Source organism: Cervus elaphus, chromosome 23, assembly GCF_910594005.1.
Source record: "Cervus elaphus chromosome 23, mCerEla1.1, whole genome shotgun sequence".
Lineage (NCBI taxonomy): Eukaryota > Metazoa > Chordata > Mammalia > Artiodactyla > Cervidae > Cervus > Cervus elaphus.
In genome coordinates, this window is record NC_057837.1 from 65,306,477 (window position 1) to 65,325,963 (window position 19,487).

The 19,487-nt window shown below is 40.2% G+C and overlaps 1 protein-coding gene across 7 annotated transcripts in view; it reads right to left on the reverse strand.

Annotated features, from left to right (window-relative positions):
- The window catches only part of NDRG3 (NDRG family member 3), a 61,779-nt gene that overhangs the window by 29,657 nt on the left and 12,635 nt on the right, over nt 1-19,487 (reverse strand). For 4 of the 7 annotated variants that reach the window (XM_043884397.1, XM_043884402.1, XM_043884398.1 and 1 more), the window contains 2 exons: nt 17,833-17,934; nt 9,421-9,456 (listed from right to left, as the gene is read on the reverse strand). In XM_043884397.1, coding sequence (XP_043740332.1) covers nt 9,421-9,456; nt 17,833-17,889 — 93 coding nt within the window. In that variant the 5' untranslated portion in view covers nt 17,890-17,934. Of the gene's footprint in view, nt 1-3,662; nt 3,702-9,420; nt 9,457-17,832; nt 17,935-19,487 lie in introns of those variants that run through there. The other 3 variants (XM_043884400.1, XM_043884401.1, XM_043884403.1) reach the window with 2 other exon arrangements.

Consider the following 19,487-nt stretch of genomic DNA (forward strand, 5'->3'; position numbering starts at 1 on the left):
TTAAGAGTGGCTGGGTGGAAAATAAAGACTGTAGGAAAAGTAACTGAAATTTATTCTAGTCTTCTTCGATATCTATATTTCTTAAAAATACATCATCATGCCTAGCCTAGTGAATTTTGCTGACAAAATCTTTACCTATCTCAGAAAGTCTTACGGTAGATGAGATAAACTGTTAGTAAGAATCCTAACAAAGGCAAAGGTCTTCCAACTTAACAATAAACCTCAACAGAGCCTTGGTTTCTTCACTCATGTAGGGCAGAGATAAATCTTACACTAGTTGAACATCAGTGCATCTCAAATTACAGGTCCCAGGCTGGAGCAGATATCTCTATCAAATCAAACCACAAATGACTCAGTATTTCTGCTCTTCTCTATTACTGCTTGCTACCTCCCATTCAAAGGCTTGAAAAAGGGAAATAAGAAATGAAGGAGAGAATCAGGTACTGTGAACAGGGTTTGGATGAGGGAATCTAGAGACACAAATTTCTGTTGCTGTATGAGCATTTCTTGCGTGGTGACGTCAGACTTCCTGGAGAAGGGAATGGCAGCTCACTCCAGTATTCTCACCTGGAGAGTTCCATGGACAAAGGAACCTGGTGGGCTACAGTCCATGGGGTCACATACAGTCAGACGTGACTGAGAGAGAGGCTAACACACAGCATCAGACTTAGTGAGGAACCTCTCCACCAGGCTCATTCACTAAACAACTATGCATCTACTGAACCCCTACCACCAGACCCTGGGCTGAGCTCTGGGCACAAAGCAGTGAGCAAGAGAGACGTGATCCCTGTCCTCACAGAGATTATGTTCTACCCGGGAGGCAGACAGAAAACCAACCAACCATAACAACAGCTTGTGATCAGTATTGTGAAAGAAATAAATAGGGTGCTTTTAAAGAAAATTGAGGAGGAAGATATTAACTCTATTAGCAGACAGGAAAGTGCAAATTAAATTCAATACGATGTAATTTCATATATACCAGAATGGCAAAAAATTTTAAGTTATATAATGCTGTTAGCTAAGGTGTAGAGAAATAAGAACTTTCATACACGGTTGGTGGGCAGTAACCAGGAACAGCTACTCTGGAGAATAATTTGGTAACTTCGAGCAAAGTTAAGCAATGTCTACCCTACAGCAGTTTTACTTTTAGGTATAATCTAAAGCAATTCTCAAACATACTCAACACACAAAAAGATATGCAGATATATATATGTATATATACATACACACTGCAGCCTTATTTATAATGTCAAAAAACTGAAAGCAGTCTAAATAGTCATCTATAAGGAAACTGAAAGTGAAATTATATATTCACATAATGAGATACAGATAAAAATGAATGAACTAGAACTATAAGCACTAATACACAGAGAAAATCTTGAAAAAACAATGCTGAATAGAAACAAAGAAGGATTTATATATGACATATGATTTACATATGCAGATTTTTATAAAAAGCAACACTGCATAGATTGTATGTTTACATACATAAATTTAAAGTGCATGTTTACAATAGCCAGGACATGGAAGCCACCTAGATGTCCATCAGCAGACAAATGAATAAGCAAGCTGTGGTACATATACACCATGGAATATTACTCAGCTATCAAAAAGAATGCATTTGAATCAGTTCTAATGAGGTGGATGAAACTGGAGCCTATTATACAGAGTGAAGTAAGTCAGAAAGAAATTCATTAATATAGTATATTAACACATATATATGGAATTTAGAAAGATGGTAACGATGACCCTATATGCAAGACAGCAAGAGAGACACAGATGTAAAGAACAGACTGTTGGACTCTGTGGGAGAAGGTGAGGGTGGGATGATTTAAGAGAATAGCACTGAAACATGTATATTATCATATGTGAAACAGATCGCCAGTCCAGGTTCAATGCATGAGACAGGGTGCTCAGGGCTAGTGCACTGGGATGACCCTGAGGGATGGGGTGGGGAGGGAGGTGGGATGGAGGTTCAGGATGGGGAACACATGTACACCCATGGCTGATTCATGTCAATGAATGGCAAAAACCACTATAATATTGTAAAGTAATCAGCCTTCAATAAAAATAAATAAATTAATGAAAAAAATAAATTTAAAGTGCAAAAACTTGGAGAAGGAATGTACATTAACTTTAGACTTGATTCCTTCTGGGCAGTGACCTATTCTGAAAGTGAACTTAAGGAGGCTTTGACCTCTCTCATGTCTTACTTCTAGAGAAAGAGTGAAGAGAGAGGGAGAAGCCAGCCCCTGCCAGAGGAGTGACATGACAGGAGAATCCAAACTGAAGAGACTGGGCAACAATCTGTCATCTGACAATCTAGTTGCTGGAGCCTTCTTTCTGTCATATCCAAGCCTTCAGTACAGTTTTGCTTAAGTATTCCAGCTTGGTCTCAGGTATGCTGAGAAGTGAGTAAAAAACAATTTATAGTTTCGCCCTGGGGTTAGCAGGACCTCCCAAGATCTGATAATTAATGGGGATAGTGTGTGCAGGAAAGGTGGGGGGGTGGGTGCGGAGTGAAGGGGTAGGGGATAGTGAGCTGTCAGGGAAATTCAGATGATGAAGAAAAGGGACCTATAACACATGCGGCAAAACGGAACATATTAAAAGTAGACAAGGCAACAGGGCAAAGTAATTACTGTCATCATTTCATAATCTGGATGAAATTCAGAGTTAAAGTTGGCTCACAAAATTTCAACTTTTTAGGGAGATCTCAGCTCCTACCTCCTGGGCTCTATCTGTCAATCCCGTTGCCCCATTTGGAGCAACCCTTGGTTACCAGTATCTCATGGGGTTACTCTTCATTTTCAGAGAAATATGGAAAGAAAGGAGACACTCACCTCCATGTGGACCCGTAAATATATCCTTTGTGACCTTACGTGTGAATGGCTTGAACAAGTCTCTACCTAGAGCTGAGTGTGCAGAGACCCTGGCTATGGAGCTGATTCAATAGTCAGGCCAGGGTGGTGCTGTTGCCACCTTTCCACTTTAGTCAACTATCATCCGCTGCACAGGCTGTTTCTCTAGTTACCCCACCACTCGCCCCAGCATTCTAGAGGGTGTGACTGCACAATGAGAGTGCCTAGTAGGCTCTGGTCATAGATCTTCCCCAGTACTCTGATTACTTACCACCTCCAAGGCTATGCACCTCTTAAGCATGATCTCTTATTCTCCAGGCTTATAAAACAGCCTGAGATCATACTGGTCCCCAAAACACTTCTCCATCCTGGGCTGCCTCTCCCTTTTACTCAAAGATGTAGATTATCTTTTTAAGACTTTAAGAGTTTAGGTTATTACCATTAGTTGATAATAACCAATATTCACCTTTTTTTCTAAGTCCTCTTCCTTCAGCTCAATGTGCTATCACCAGAGTTACACAATCCGACGTGTCCTACCTCTCTATTTAAATTTTGACCACATCATGCCTGTTAGTGCTTCTTCCTCTCCCTGGCCAGTCTGAAACAGTTTAGGCAAACTTGTAGGATAACATACTTCTAGAAATATCAACATTCTTATTAGTATGAATTTTTTTCTGTTTCTAATAAGCAGACCTCTCTACGATCCCTGGGTATAGTTTTTGTTATTTATTACATAGGAAATTTTATTTTATTCATTTTTTTTACATAGGAAATTTTAATATAATACCCCCATTACCTTACCCTGGGTAGTGGTATAAAGTTCATTTGTATGACTTCATTTAATCCCATAGTAAAATAATCTGTCTCCACAATTATTCAGCCTTCTGCCTGCAAGTAAATGACATTTTCCTTTTTAAAGTTCTATAATATGTTTTCCCTAATTCTAGCCTCAGCTCTCTCCCCTCTTATCTCTCACATCCTTCAGCCTAGTTAAATCAACATTCTTTCAGATGTCTACTTTTACTTTTCAGCTACCCACACTCTCAGAACTCTCACAAATCATGCTCTTCATTTGAAAGCTTTTTTTGCAATATGTCAAGATAAAATCTGTCTTTTTCCTATCTATCTTTTTCAAAGCCAAATCCATCATCTTCTTCAAACAGCCTTAGTAAACAATGAGGAAAAAGAGAGTGAATGACTAACCTACACGCACTAGCCCAGAACACCTTCAGAACAAGGACTGTCTAGTCCAGGTAGGAAGAGGACCAGATTTGGCCAATTCAAACACCCCAATCTTTGGCCACAGTAGCAGTCCAGGGATGATAGTGTGACCCCCACACACATGACCCATGCCAAACCAAAAAGACTCCTCTCCTGGCCTTTTCCATCAAGTTACAGGTAAAGATCTTCTCTTGGCAGTGAGGCTGCTAAGCTGGAAGGATGTGATTTGGGGCCTTGGTAGCCATCAGGCCCATGCTGTGACAGAGCTTGTCAGAGAAATAGAGACGGGGAAAGGGAGCTGAGATTGGTGGTGGTGATAAAAAGGCCTTAGAATCTATCAGGTTCTTTTTTCTCTGCAAATAAAAATAAAGTCACCTCTATCCTGAGAACTTAATAATCAATTTCTCCCTTACCCATCCCCCCCGCCAAAAATCAGCAAAATCAAACCAACACAGCAGTAATTAACACAACACTGTAAATAAACTATATTTCAATTAAAAAAAAAAATCAAACCAAAAGGGGTCAGGTGTGCATCTTGAGGGGAGGACCTGTGAACAAAGGCCATCAGAAAGGAGAAGCACAAAGCAGAAGTATGGGTGGGTCGGCAATAATTCTAGTTTTCTGGGGAGTGGGTGGAGTAAACAATGGGACAGAGGCTGAAAGGGGGATTGGGGCCACATTCACATCCTTTAAGGCAAGGAGAGGAGCATGGAACTGGTCAAGCATTCTAACAGACTATAGCAGGTGGCTAAATCCCAGTTCTTTCCAAACACCTCTTTTTTGCGGAAGCAACTTTCAGTTATTTACTTCACTTAATTCTTATTTTGTAATAGTGCCCATTTACCAAATGATCTGCGAGAGTTTAAAGCTGTTTAAATCCCTTTAGAAGAGGCAGTCACATATATACATCCTCACAATAGGGTTCTATAAATCAGTCCTCTAAAGAACTACTGCAATTAAATAGCCAGCAAGAAACTACCCAGCCCTCAGCCAGGTCTGGGGTTCTTATCCCAGGAATAGGAACTCCATTCTTGTGAGTGCATTCCATTATCAGCATCTTCTACAGGAATATATATCCTGGAAGACAGCAGCTTTTCACTCTCCATTAATATTTACTGAGTGCCCCTCTGATGCAAGTGGAAGGCAACTTGACAAGATATGCCAAGAGCCTTAAGTGTGTTCATTCCAAGAATCCATCTAAAGAAATAATCCAACATGTATATAAAATTTATGCATAAAAGTGTTTAATGAACTGAACAAATTATAATAACTGAACATACTATAAGGAATCTAATTTCCAAAAATAATGGAACAGTTAAATCACGGGGTAGCTATATGAGGATATAACAGTCAACCATTAGAGCTGGTTTTTTTTTTTTTCTTTTTGGCTGTGCCATGTGGCTTGCAGGCTCTTAGCTCCCTGACCAGGGATTAAACACAGGCCCACGTAATGAAAGTGCCATGTCCTAACCACTGGATTGCCAGGGAATTCCCCACTAAAGACTGTTTTTATGAGAGTTTAAAAATGATACAGAAATGGGATTGTGTTCTAATATTAAGTCAGAAAAGGAAATATATAACTGTACATCCAGTGTGACCAATCAAATAAATTTTAAAAATTATTAAAAAAACTATATACACACAAACATATCTCAAACTAAACACAGCAACATGGCTGTCCCTGGGTTCTCGGATTTTGAGCTTTTCTCTAGCTACTTCATAATTCTTTGTGCTCTCCAACTCTTCAACTATGAGCATGTACTCTTTCGATAACCAGAATACAAAAGTGAAAACTGGGAAGAAATATAATAAAATACAGCTATCTCTAGGTAACAGGATTATAGGTCACCTTTAGTTTTACACTTTTCTGAATTTTCTAAATTTGACTATATACAAGAATTGTTTTTAAACATAGAGCATATTTACTCATGTGATATGCACACATTAAACACTACACATGAAGTTTTAGAAATATGTGAGAAATAATGATATTTACACAAACATAGTGATTACAACTTCATAATAAGTGTGTGTGCACATGTGGAAATGTCCATGGAGAGAGTTGTTTAAAAATGAAAAACAGTTTTGTGTACTTTTTTATAAAATTAAATTGATTCCCCCCCACAACATTTTATCATGAGAACTTTCAACCATACACCTAAGCTGAAAGAATTTACAGTGAACATCTGTATACCCACAACCTGGAGTCTACCATTAATATTTTACTATACTCAATTATCATGCATCTATCCAACCTATATCCATCTTACTAATCCTGTTTTTAAAGTTGAGGTATAGTTGATTTACAATAATTATATTAGTTTCAGGTGTACACCATAGTGATCCAAAATTCTTATAGATTATATTCCATTTAAAATTTTTATAAAATACTGGTTATATTTCCTGTGCTGCATAATATATCCTTGTAGCTTATTTATCTTATATATAGTAAGTTATATAAATTTGTGCCTCTTAATTAAAATTCCTAGTATTTTTTTGAAGGCAATATATCACATGCACAAAGAAGCTATAGCATTTGTCTTTGTTCTAATTTCAAATTTTTAAACATTCTCACAAGCAGAAGACAATTAAGCAGCACCAAAGTAGATAATTAACTAAGTCTGTTGATTCACTGTTTCAACTGGCAATAGGTTTTCTCCTTTCACATCAATTCCAAGCACTGTCACCTCTAATCACCCCTCCCCTCATTACTTAGATCTCAGTATAACTGCTATTTGCCTCAAGGAACCTGTATAGTACTGAAGTCACTAGGACAATCAAAGAACCAAAAGAAATGGTACGATTTTAATTATATTTTCAATTACTGGGGGAAAGGGAAGCATGTAGTTGGGACTAGTAAAGAAAACAGAGGAAGAAAAGACAATCCAGATTGAAGTTACGAGCTTAGTTGTGATGCTAAGATAACTTCCTTAAATATCATCAAATTCAGTAAAGATTTTTCTAAGGCAAGACAGATCAGAGGAACCTGCTTCATCAGCTAGTCCCATGCCACAGTTATGCTAAAGAGCAACACCGATGCCAAGGCTGAATGTAACAATGCTGGCTTTAGATCTATTCTGCTCTGTCTCCTAAGAATGCCCAGTGGTTTCCAAAAAGCTTTCAGGTATACCACGCCACTCTACAGATGTCTCACATCACAGTTCTACCTCCAAGGCCTTCTATCACCGGTAGCCAAACTCCTGACTCAGACACCCCCAGTCTCCAGAACACCACATACGCCTTTAACAAAGAGCCAGGTGAGAATGAAGTGCATTCATGAGTGCTGAGGAGAAAAAAAGAAGGGCCTCTGACTTTTTCTTCTTTAGAACACAGAGAACCTGGACATTCATAACCACTGACAGTGACATACACTTGCCATCAAATAGCATCATCATTCTATTTGTATCAGAACTGAACTAAAGCTATATTTAATGAGGCCAGAACACGCTGTTATATTAAAGCTTCACCCAAAATACAAAGAACTTTTGTCAGACTATTTTTAAGCTGTAGTATTAAAAAGTAGTTGATAATATAATTTCTAAAACTCAATTTCATTTATACCTAAGTATATTTATATGTGAGAAAAATCCTAAAGGATATACACCAAAATATTAACAGTGGTGAATAACAAGTGATTTTTACTTCTTTACCTTTTGGTATTTTTATATCATTTTGTTATAAGCACACAATTTTTTAATATTCTCATTTAGGGGTGTGTCCAATTTGATGAAAATAGAAGCTTTCACATTGTATTTATTTTTTGGGTTTTTTTACCTTTCACATTTTAAAAGTAGAAAAATATACACTATTTCTGGAATTTTCACCTTGAATCTTACTATTACCCTCTCGCAAATGATCTCCTTCTAGGTAAACTATATCAAATACTAAGAGTAATGCAATTCAATTAGTTCAACCTAGGAGCTAAACCATAACTGAAATTAGATCAAAAGATCAACTTAAAAACAACTAAACCAAAACTTGACTGCCACCATTTACCAAAAAATAATATGGCTTTTTGTTTTTGAGTAAAGAGTCTATAACAAAAGATTTCCTAACAGCAGCAGGCTGATTATGTGGTATACATAAAGTATACCAAACAGGCACAATAAGAAGTGTTTGGCACTGGGATTTAAAAATCTGTAACGATGCTATGGAGCCTGCCCCTTCCAAAGTAAGTCTCAGTCTCATTTATCTTGCTAAGGAAGCTCAGCTTTATACACAGCTCAACTCCTTGCCACATCTCAGCTCTGGACATTGCCAGGTGAGAAAGAATGGGCGATGGATTCAGAACAAAGTGGGGTTTTCAACTTCAATTCCACCCATGGCAATTTATAAAACCTGATTCTTAATTTCCTCATCTCTGATAAAAACCACCTTGTGATATTGCTCCAAGGATTAGAGAAATGAATGTTTAGTATCTATAGTAGGTACCCAATAAATTATTACGATATAACTGGGTTGCCTATGAGACAGATGTTAGTGTCTCCTTTTGATGTTAATGCTAATATGGAGCGATTCCACTGTACTTAACATCAAATGCATACCTGAAAATGATGATTTACCTGTGGGTGTGCGAGTTGGCTGAATCCTGGACACAGGGAAGCTGCCTTCCCTTACACCTTCCATTCCTGCTTAGTACACTCTGAGTCTCCTTTGTGTTGCCTCTGACAGCCACTTACCACATCTACCCCAAAAGTAGAAGAGTCAGGCTGTCTGGGTTTGTAAGGTATCCATTTCCCTGTATTTATTCCTTCTTCCCATTTCTTTCAGGGCCAGTTAACAGATAAAAGTAGGAAGATGGAACTGCTAGTTTACTTTATGGATTTTCAAATTAGCAACAGACCTACAGGCAAAAGCAGTCTAAGACGAACTACCATTTAGGAAAATACTAATGAGTCAGGTTGAATTTTGTGTTTCCAGAGATACAGCCAAGAGACATCTGCTTTTTGTATTAATAACACTAAATCTTTCTCTTAGAACAGGTTTTGTTGTTAGTAAAGTCTCCCCTCCAAATCGACCGCCCCCAACCTTCTCTGCTGTGAGGTGACAACCACATGGCACTTGTGATTACGGTTTCAAATATCAATTTGAGGAAAGGAGATCTTAATTGTAAAAAGACAGCTCCACCCAATAACCTACAACCATAGGGACCTGGCAAGCAATTTTTGAACACAATAGCAAATCATTTTAAATAAACTTGATCCAGTGATCAAAAGAACACGAAAGAATCATGATCAGCTATGAAGAGAGATCCACCTCTACAAGACCACCAGCACAGGGAGGGAAGCACTGCAGAGATCCTGTACACAGCCCTCCTTGGTGCTTGTACAGTCCTTACCTGACAGTCAAAGTCCTGGAAGTTTCGTGTACCATTCTGTCAACAGAAGGCAGAAAACACAGTCAGTTTCCCCGTGTGGTTTCCCCAAATGTGCAGCAAATTCAGTTCACAGTGAAAGCAGTCCATGTGCAGCCTCTTGGTTGCCATAAAACTAAAATGGTTCTTCTCATCAACAGGCTTCAGAGGCAACGCATATCAGTAAAAGGGGAGTCTTTAGTGATGGGGTTACACTTTGGCAGGCTTCCCATGAAGATGAAGGAAAAGAGTCTGGTTTCCTAGTAAAGCTTGTAACTTGTCTCCCTACCTAAGGAGAGCAGGGAGAGCTTGTGGGAAGAGAGAAAACATGGATCAGAGTCTGAGAACACATTCACAATCCACATGGGAGGTACGTGGGAGGAAAGGAGCTGGAGGCCAACTCTGACAGGAGCCAGCGTGCCCAGGACAAGGAAGCAAAGAAAGGATGAAGACGAAAACAAAGATACAGATGGGTCAGGAATGAAAGATCTGAAATTTAACAAGGAAGAAAGGCAGTGTCACTGAAGGAGGGAAACAGATAAAACGGAGTTCCTCATACACTGGTATATTCTAGGACACTGCTAACAGGATAAAGGACAAATCACTGAATTGTTTAAAAAGTAGGACATAGTCAAAAGATCCAAGGAGAATTCACCAAGCTTCTAAGAAGAGACTGTATCAAAGTAAGGTTGGATTGCCCCAAAAAATCAATGGTAATGACTCAGAGGCATTTCTGTAATATTTCAGATGCCAGAAGTGCAAGAGTATGACATAAGAGTATAAAAAGGGTAAATGAGTGATGTCTTTGGGAGAAAAAAACCCTTCTGACTCATAAAGTAAAAGCTCCTCCCAAACCTCATTACCTTCATTATTCAGAAACTGTTATATCCGTCCACCTTCCAGAAGGTGTGGAGCTATAATGATAATAAGCACCTTATCCAAAGCTGCCCCTTCAGAGAAGATCGAGGTCTCTGACACCAAGGGAGTACTAAGCAATCCCATCTCCTGTCAAGAAGATTCTCTTAGAAACACTTCTGTGTCCTACCACTCACACTGCTGGCAGGACAAAACAGAGGTTAAAAGCACAGCCCAGCCTGGTAAAGAAACAACAACAACAAAAAAAGCCACCCAAAGAAACAAACTGTCCTCCCTTGAGAGGAACTAGTGGAGGCAGCTGGGATGATGCTCAGCACTCTTCAATACGGCAGCCAATAGCCACAGCTGCCAATTTAAACTAAAATTTAAAATTTTGTCTCATTGTCACATTAGCTGCATTTCAAATGCTCAGCACGCACGTGTGGCCGTTGGCTACTGTATCACTGGGCAGTGCAGATACAGAACATTTCCTTTGACTGCAGAAACTTCTAGTGGACAGGGCTGATCTAGACAGCTTTTGAAGGAATAAGATTATGGATGAGCAGCCCTCATCTCTCTACCAGTGGCAGTAAAGTCACAATAGATTACCAATCACAGAGAGACTATCGATGACACTGAGAAAAGGAGAGAGTGGTGGAGACAGCGAGCCCGATGTATTAGTCCCGGCACAAAACCAAGTGCACAAAATAAAGTTTGATGCAGTCACAGCAAGGAGAAACAACTACGATGCCATGCAGACAGCACATTCCCATGGAATGCTGCCATTGGTAAAAGGATCATAGTGTTCCACGGCTCCCACTGGCCCCACACAACTCCTGAGACCTCCTTCAGAGAAGTCACTGTACTTAATTTCTAGTTTGACTGTGAGAAGCAGAAGGGAGGGCCATCTCAGGGACTAGGGTAGGTCGTTGTAGTCGGATATAAATGACCAGCCAGTGAGTCCCAGTCCCTGATTCAACTTGCACCCTCCACCACATTCAGCAGAGGGCCAGGTGTAAGTCAGGTACTTGATGGATATTTATAAAAGGAATAAGCCAATGTAATAAAATTAAATACTGACAAGTTTCTCTTAAGATTTTGGCCAAAAACACCAGAAAAATTCCACTGCATCCCAGTCATTAAATAAAAATATAGACTACAAAATAGTCGTCCAAGTTTGACCTCAACTATATTAAAATATGCTCCAAAAGAGACTAGAAGAAAAATACCCAAACATTAACAACAGCAACTATTTCAGAAGAGAAAGATTATGGGTGATTACACTTCTCTTGAAACTTTTCTACAATGAGCATGTACTTCTCACCTTTTGCAATGAAGAAAAAAAATGATTTGGTTTGACACAAAAAATAAGTTTATAACTTAGTATTTTGTAATATATGATTTAAAGATTCATTTAATCTTTTCAGGAATAATCTATAATGATATCAAAACAGACCACATTACAGCTTCAATCTTACTGTGCTCCCAGAGTTTCCCTTAGAGATTATTTAGAAAGCTTAGGGAAAATCACTCCAGTCTGAACTAAAATCTTGGTCCTGGAACACAGACACACAAATTCTGATGAGCAATTTGAGAAGCAGCTGTCGCTGTATGCATGAATTCCTTTCTTCCCTATCTTGTGATCACAGTCAAGAAGCATTTTGTGAGGCTGAAGCTTGAGATGAGCACAAAGGGAAATGCCAAAAGCAGAAAGATGCGATTCTCTCCTGAAACCAAAGTGATCTTTGTTGAGAACCTAGCAAGAAAACAGTTGCACAATCTTTATGCAATGTTCACCTCCCAAAGAAAAGATACTAGTAATCAGAGGAAGACTAACACTTGTTTTCTTGGCTTTTTTTTTTTTTAAAAAGATGTCAGATCCTCTTGGAGTCTGGCTTCAGGCTTCATGAGTGATCGTGCATCTTGGAGAAAGGATATGACTGGGTCAGTCTGACCGTGTTTGGTGCCCAGATTTTCTAAGCGAAGATCATTAGCTGGTCCCCAAGTGATCTGAGTGTGGTCAACCAAAGCCAAATTCTCTGAACTCATTAAAAATTCAATACTGCTCACTAGATAGATTCTGGAAGGGATAAGACCTCCCTGGGGCACTTCCCTGGGGATTTATTTGTCTCTGATATTTGCAGTGCAGGGTTCCACTCCAACAAAACTTTCAGAAGTTTCAGGCTCTGGGTTCTTTCTATTTTCTGTTCCTTTTGAATACTGCATTAATTCCATGTTCAGAGAGATTCTTGCACTAAGCAGACTTAAGTAGCAGAAAGGGATTCAAGATAATAAGTTAAAACAACAGAATAATGTAGGGGAAGAGGAAAAAAAGGAAAAATCAAGGAAAAAGAGAAATCATAACTGAAAGTTGCAGTCAAGGTAGAAGCCAGCTAAGGGGCATGTTTCTTGGTGGAGGCTCTAGGCCAAGTGCAGAAGGTAAATGAAGGAGTTCAAGAAAGTAAATTTTAAAAAAGTAATTCTCTCAGTTCAAGCCTGGAGAATAGGCAAAGAGCAACTGAGAATCTATCAGTGTATGAAGGCAAGTATGAGAAAAGGGGGGAAGGCAAGGAGAAAAATTTAAGAATCAAGTAACTGCTGGACAGTTATAGAAATATAACTGGACAGAAGAGAAACATACTTTCCCATTATTAGATCTAGTTAAGATCAACATATAGTTTCAAAAGACAGAAAGCAACGGATAAAACAGAAGAAAGACCTCAGGACCAGCTACCGACAGGAGGAGATTTGGGGCAAATCGACCTGTTTGGTGACCTTGATGTGGGGTGCAGTGTCTGACTCACTACTCTATTCCCAGTTCTGGCACTTAGTAAAAGCAATAAACATCATTCTGGAAGAGATATGAGCATCTCAAAATAGAGATACTCAATTTGAGTAAGAAATGAATTCCAAAGAGGAAGAGTGACATGCAACTGATGAGCTTGGAACTAAGGTACAGTTGTTAAAACAGGAAAAGTTTTAGAAACAAGCAGATTAAAGACTGCCAAAGAGAATAAAATATGGCCTGTCTACTTAGAAAAAAAAGGACAATAACTCTTATCAACAGAAAGGAGAAAGATGGGAAATTGTACAAGCAATGTATTAATAGCACTTCACAAATACTCTTTAATGAAAATGTCAATAAATCTGTGTTGCTGTTGTTTTTAAAGAAACTTTGGAGGGCATGGGGTGGCGGGGAGGTTCAGGAAGGAGGGGCTATATGTATACTTATGGGTGATTCATGTTGTTTGGTAGAAATCGACACAACATTGTAGAGCAATTATCCTCCAATTAAAAATAAATTAAAGACCAAACAGAACAACCTCTGCCTGTCTCTGCTGCCCTGGAGATGACTGAAATGCTCATCCCTCGGTTCTTCCTGCTTTTCCTCTTATAACATCCTCCCTACCTTCTCTTATGTTTCCACTCACCAGTAGAGGGTCTACCTCATTTTCTACTGTAACAACCGAAACAAATTAATAACTTGTTCCTGTTCCCGCAACGAATATTTATTCCCCTTCTTGGTAGGTCCCCAGTTCTGCTGAAGCCAACTGTGGTCTCCTATTTATTTTCTCAAGTCTGGCCTTTGGCTTTCACAGGCTCAGCAGTATCTGAACTGAAGGCAGGTAAAGGAAGGCAGGGAACGTGAAGCACAAATTGGGGAGCTCTCTTGCTTATACAGGTCTGCGGAGGTGGCGGGGAAGAGGCTGGAACAACCAGCTACAAGAGGCAGCAGGTGGTGGGAAGAACCTGAGACCCCCTGACCCAGGCTGAAGTCAACATCCGTGGAGTCTGGTCCTGGCTTCACCATCTCACTAGACACCAGCATTGGACAAGTCATATAATTTCTCTGAGCCTCATCTATAAAATGGAGTTAAAAATACCTTTAACTACTTCCTTCATAAGAAGTTAGGAGATTCAAATTAGATAGTACTTGTGAGAATGCTCTGAAAATGGTTAAATGCTATTTAAAAAAAAAAATCATTTCATATAATTCTGTCTCAAAAAAAAAAAAAAACCCACACAGAAGTGCTGGCAGGTGCTTCTTTTCATCACTGAAGCCAAAACAAGCATGGCAAAATTACCCACTTCTTCATAATTCTGAGCCATAGACAAAATCACAGGCATACTAAAATTAAATGGGAAAAGTACCAACAAATGACAAGAAAAAAGTTAACATAAGTCTCGCTTAAAGCTATTTTGAGAATGCTTCCTTATAGTCAGCTCAGGATAAATTTCTGCACTTCAGGTTGGGTCTAGACTCCTTTTAGCTCCCTGAAACCTGGAAGGGCACAACAATGTCTCTGACTAAGAATGTATCTAGGAGGAGAATGGACAGAAAGATGATGTGAAATGATATGAACCTCCAGGTTTCTGCTTACAGAGAGAGGGCAAGCCTCAGAGGTGACGCCAGAACTTCTGCAGGGTGAACACAGCGGCAAGGCCGCGGGCTGCACAGCAAGAGAAGTTTGGGTTTCAATCCTGGCTCTGCCACTTCCTGGCTGGGCAGGCCTTAAGAGTCAGAGGTTCATCTGCTAAGTGAGGAAGACGATCTATTTCAAAGGAATGTTCTGATGATTAAAAGAGAGAAGGTATGTAAAGCACCCAGCAAATAACTGCAGGATAGGCTATTAGGCAAAAATAAAACCTCCCTGAAAACTAAAAGCTCTAAGACTTCTTTTCCTATTCAAATCTGGAAGCTTACACCCTACCAGCAGTGGTTCTCAACTGGGGAGACTCGGACCCCCTGACCCCCAGGAGACATCTGATATTGGCTGGGGACAAGTTTGGTTGTCATGACTGGAAGATGCTACTGGCATCTAGCGGATAGAGAGAGGCCAAGGATGCTGTTAAACACCCTACAATCAATAGGGCAGCCTCCCACAACAAAATATTTATAGTGCCAAGATCAAGAAACCCTGTCCTACAGCACGTGTTCCTGGGTACACAACCTGAGTAAGCTACTTCACCTTTCTTAGCCCTCATCCTCATCAGCAATATGAGAATGAACTGATCTGTGTGTCCTAAATCACCAAGCCTTTGGGAGGACCAAATGAAATAACGGATGAGAAGCACTACTGTCATTAAACCTTTCAAAATGTATGCAAAAGCACCCACTTATTGAGCAAAGGCAGAGCACTGATATGCTGGGGAGTGGGGGGTGGAATGGGGTAGAAGGCTTTGTTTGGGAATGACAGCATCTGAAGAAGGCCTATTGCCAATCTACTTCTATAAAGCTTGGCTGGAGCAGGGGGAGTGCTCATGAATAGTGATGGGCTAGGAGCACTTCCCAGGGAGACAGAGGAGTGAGATGGAGCGTGGGAAGTGGGTAGGGACAGCACAGGCATATCAAAGAAGAGTTAACAGATGTTAGGAAGTGAGACAATGCTTGGTATCTTAGACTGCTCAGGCTGCGTGAATGGCTTATACAACAAAAATTTATCTTCTCACAGTTCTGGAGCCTGGAAGTCCAAGATCAAGGTTCCAGCAGGGTTTGGTTTTTGGTGAGAGCTCCATTCTTGGCTTGCAGATGGCTGCCATGAATGTTTCCTCATCTGTCCAGGGGTGGAGGTAGAGGGTGGATCTCTCTTTCCCTCTCCCTCACTTTTCTTATAAGGCCATCAATTCTATCAGATTAGGGCTCTACCACATGAGCTCATTTAACCTTAGTCACCTCCTTAAAGCCCGTATCTCCAGTACAGTCACATGGGAGGCTAGTGCTTCAACATATGAATTTTAGGGGAGGAGACATAATTCTGTTCATAGCACTTGGGCACACAACAGACACAGCCAGGGAATCATCAGAGCCTCAGAGATGAGGACCCAAACATTAACCCAACGTTTTGCTGCAGTTACAGTCACAGAATCTTTTCTTTTCCAGCTGCCTTCTCTATGAGACATCCAGTCAATTAACTCCTGCAATTCTTCATGTAGGTGCTTCAGGTATCTTGTGGACTTCCAAGGTCAGGGAAGACTCCTCCTCTTACCTGGGCCCCAGTCCTCAAATGTCTGAGATCCATCAGGTCATAGGCTTCCAACACTGGCTAATCAGAATCACTTTAGGCACGGTTCTCAATTTTTGGATGCTTTTATAAACATTCACCCCAGACCAATTCAATCATAATCTCTGGATTGATTATTGGTTATTTTAGGCATTGGTTATTTTTTCTCCCCAAGTAATTCCAATAAGCAGCCAAGGCTGAGGATCAGTGATCATAGAGGGGTGTGCGTGCCCTGTCCCCATCCCCTCAGATTCCAATTTAGTTGTTCTAGAGTGGAGACCCAGGAATCTGTATTTTTAAACAAGTCCCTAGCTGATTCTGGTGATCACTCAGGCTTAGGATACGTTTCTAAGTTCCTGAAGCTAAACTGCCTATCCCCACCTGCCTTGTAACTATTCATTTCTGTGGCTGTACATAAGCGTTACAGATACAGATTCTACTTCCTTTCTCTTCTTCGTGGCCCATCATTTGGGGACAGCCCTTCACATGCACCAAAATTCAGTACTTAAAGGAGAGTTTTCTGAAAACATGAAGGGAAGCAACAAAAGAAGCCAAATAAGGGTTTAAAAAATGTGCAGCTTGCCAAGGGGGAAAGCAAGAGATCTGACGAAAGATAAAGGAAGGGGTGGGAATAGGGGTAGAGACAAGGTCACAGGGACAAGAATGGGGTTGACAGGTTTCAACAGCAAATTAGTGAACACAGAATAAGTCAACAGCCCTAAAAGCTATAGGTGAAGGGCCCTGCTTTGGGCAAAAAAAGATTAACAAGCAACAGCATCTTCTCGTATAGCCCCCGTTGGCATTCTGACCCTACCCACATTTACCCTGACTTTCTATCAATACTTCCCCAGGAAAGGATGCCATGAGCTCATCCATACCAAGAGTAATTTAATAGGGGACAATGACAATACATTAAAAGAACAGGACTTAAAAGAAGGAATTTCAGGCACACTTACTGAATGGAGAGGGAGAAGAGAGAGGATAAACCTTCCTTAGCTTTTTGGTAACTCTTATCAACACAGCACTCTTTACCTGCTGAATCCTGGTGACTGTTAACTGTGATGCTCACTGTGTATTCTCTGACATGAACGGAAAAATGAGGTATATTACCAACACCCAGGCACCCTTGATGAAAACCTCAACGTCGACAGAGAGGTCACATCACAGACTGGACAAACCTTACGGAGAGCACCGCAGCCTGTGTGCATTACCAGCCATGGATGCTAAGATTTCCTTATAGAAACTGAAAGTCACGATACCTGGATTCTAAAGCAAACCCCACTCTCATACTTTCTGCTTAACATCTCTATCTGTAGAACAGGAACATGTCAAGGATAATCTGACTGAATCTGGCTGGTGGAAACAAAAGTAGGAAGAAAGAGAGGAAAGACATCAAGAAGGTTAAGAAATATATTTTTTAAAGTTTTCTCCCCACAGAAAGTCAAGATAAATGTTTTTAGTTACTATTCAGATGATATAGAAAATAAACTAACCACGAAGAAAGGACTTACATATATTTAGTGACAACAGTAGTCTTTACCTTATCATTTAGAAGTGGTTTGATCTCTGTGAGTTGAACATCCTGGAGTTCATCCATGAGGACAGATCAGAGTAGAGGACTCTCAAGAATAAATCAGTAACTCTGAAACAGAAATGGAGAAAAAGGCTTAAGACTAGGAGTTGGGAAAAAAAAAAGACTAGGAGTTGGAAACATAATGGTCACACTACATCCAGTCATTCAAATATTAGAGCTTAGTATGTGTCATGCACTGCTCAGGGTGCTGAAGACACAGTAAACTAGATACTTATGGCTAACAGACTCTAACATGGCCTCTGTGATCTCTGTACCTCTTGGCACACACACCCAAGCATAACCTCCCAACCCACCAAATGCATGTGGTGGAGGGGGACCCATGGCTTGTTTTTAACCATTAGAAAATGGCAAAAGTGATGGAAAGTACATGAGTATCTGTATATGATTATATTACATAATATTTTAATATCTGTCTTGCAAAGAGACACAGTCCCCCTGCCAGCTTTAAAGAAGCAGGTTGTAAATGTGTTGTTGTCCTCTGAAAAAAAAGAAGCAGGTTGGCATGTTGTAAGATGGCCACGTGGCAAGAAACAGCCTCCAGCCAAAACAGCAAGAAACTGGGACCTTCAGCCCAACCATGTGCAAGGAACTGAAGGCTGTCAACAACCACGTGGGCCTGGAAGTGGATCCTTCCCCAATTGCGCTTTGCCCTGACCAGCACCTCGACTACAGCCTTGCAGAGGAGCCAGTCAACCCATGTCAGAGTCCCAACCCCCTGAAACTGAGATAATAAATGTGTGTTATAAACCACTAAGTTTGCAGTAATATTTTTATGCAGCAACAGATAATTAATACAATAGTCTTTGCCCACATGGAGAATTCATTTCAGTTACTAGAGATATATAAGTAAGAAAACAACATGCTCAGATTTACAATTTAGAAAGCAACAGTTTGGAGGGTGGATTAAGGGGGAACAAAAATTGAAGGTTAGCGCTGTAGCCTAACATAAACAGAGAGATGAACCAAAGCTAAACTCACTAGCCTTCCCTTGGGGAATCACAACAGTAGACGCAGAGTATGGCAGCCAGCCTCCACAAAGGCCTCCAAGAGCCTGCTCCCCAGTTCCTGACCCCAGAACATGAGACATAATAAATAACTTTGTTTTGGAGTGATTAGTTACATAGTGAGAGATAACTAAGACCGAAAGGGAGAAGTTGGGGAAAGGTGTGGAGTAAAGAGGCACAGATTCCATCTAGGAAGCTATGGGGAGAGACTGCAAATACTGGACACAAGTGATTCCCACCCAGACTTCAAAGCTCTAGGCTTCATCTCTTCTGCCTTGGCCTTGCAGGAAAAATGCTAATTCAACGATTTGGGAATTCAGACATTCAACAACCATTTATTGAGTTCCCACTGTGCAAAGCATTATGGACAACAGAAATAAGGTCCCTGCCTTCGACAAGTTTATTAGTAGAGATGACCCCTATCTATAAAGTTACCTACAAAATGAGAAATAAAGGGTCGGAGGAGTTCAAAGGAGGAGCAATTACTTCTGATTGGTGGGAATCATTCACAATATATTAATCTATTAATCAATTTTTCTGTTTTTCCCTCCAGAAATAGGATATATGGTTTTGACTTAGCTATGGAGAGGGTCTGTG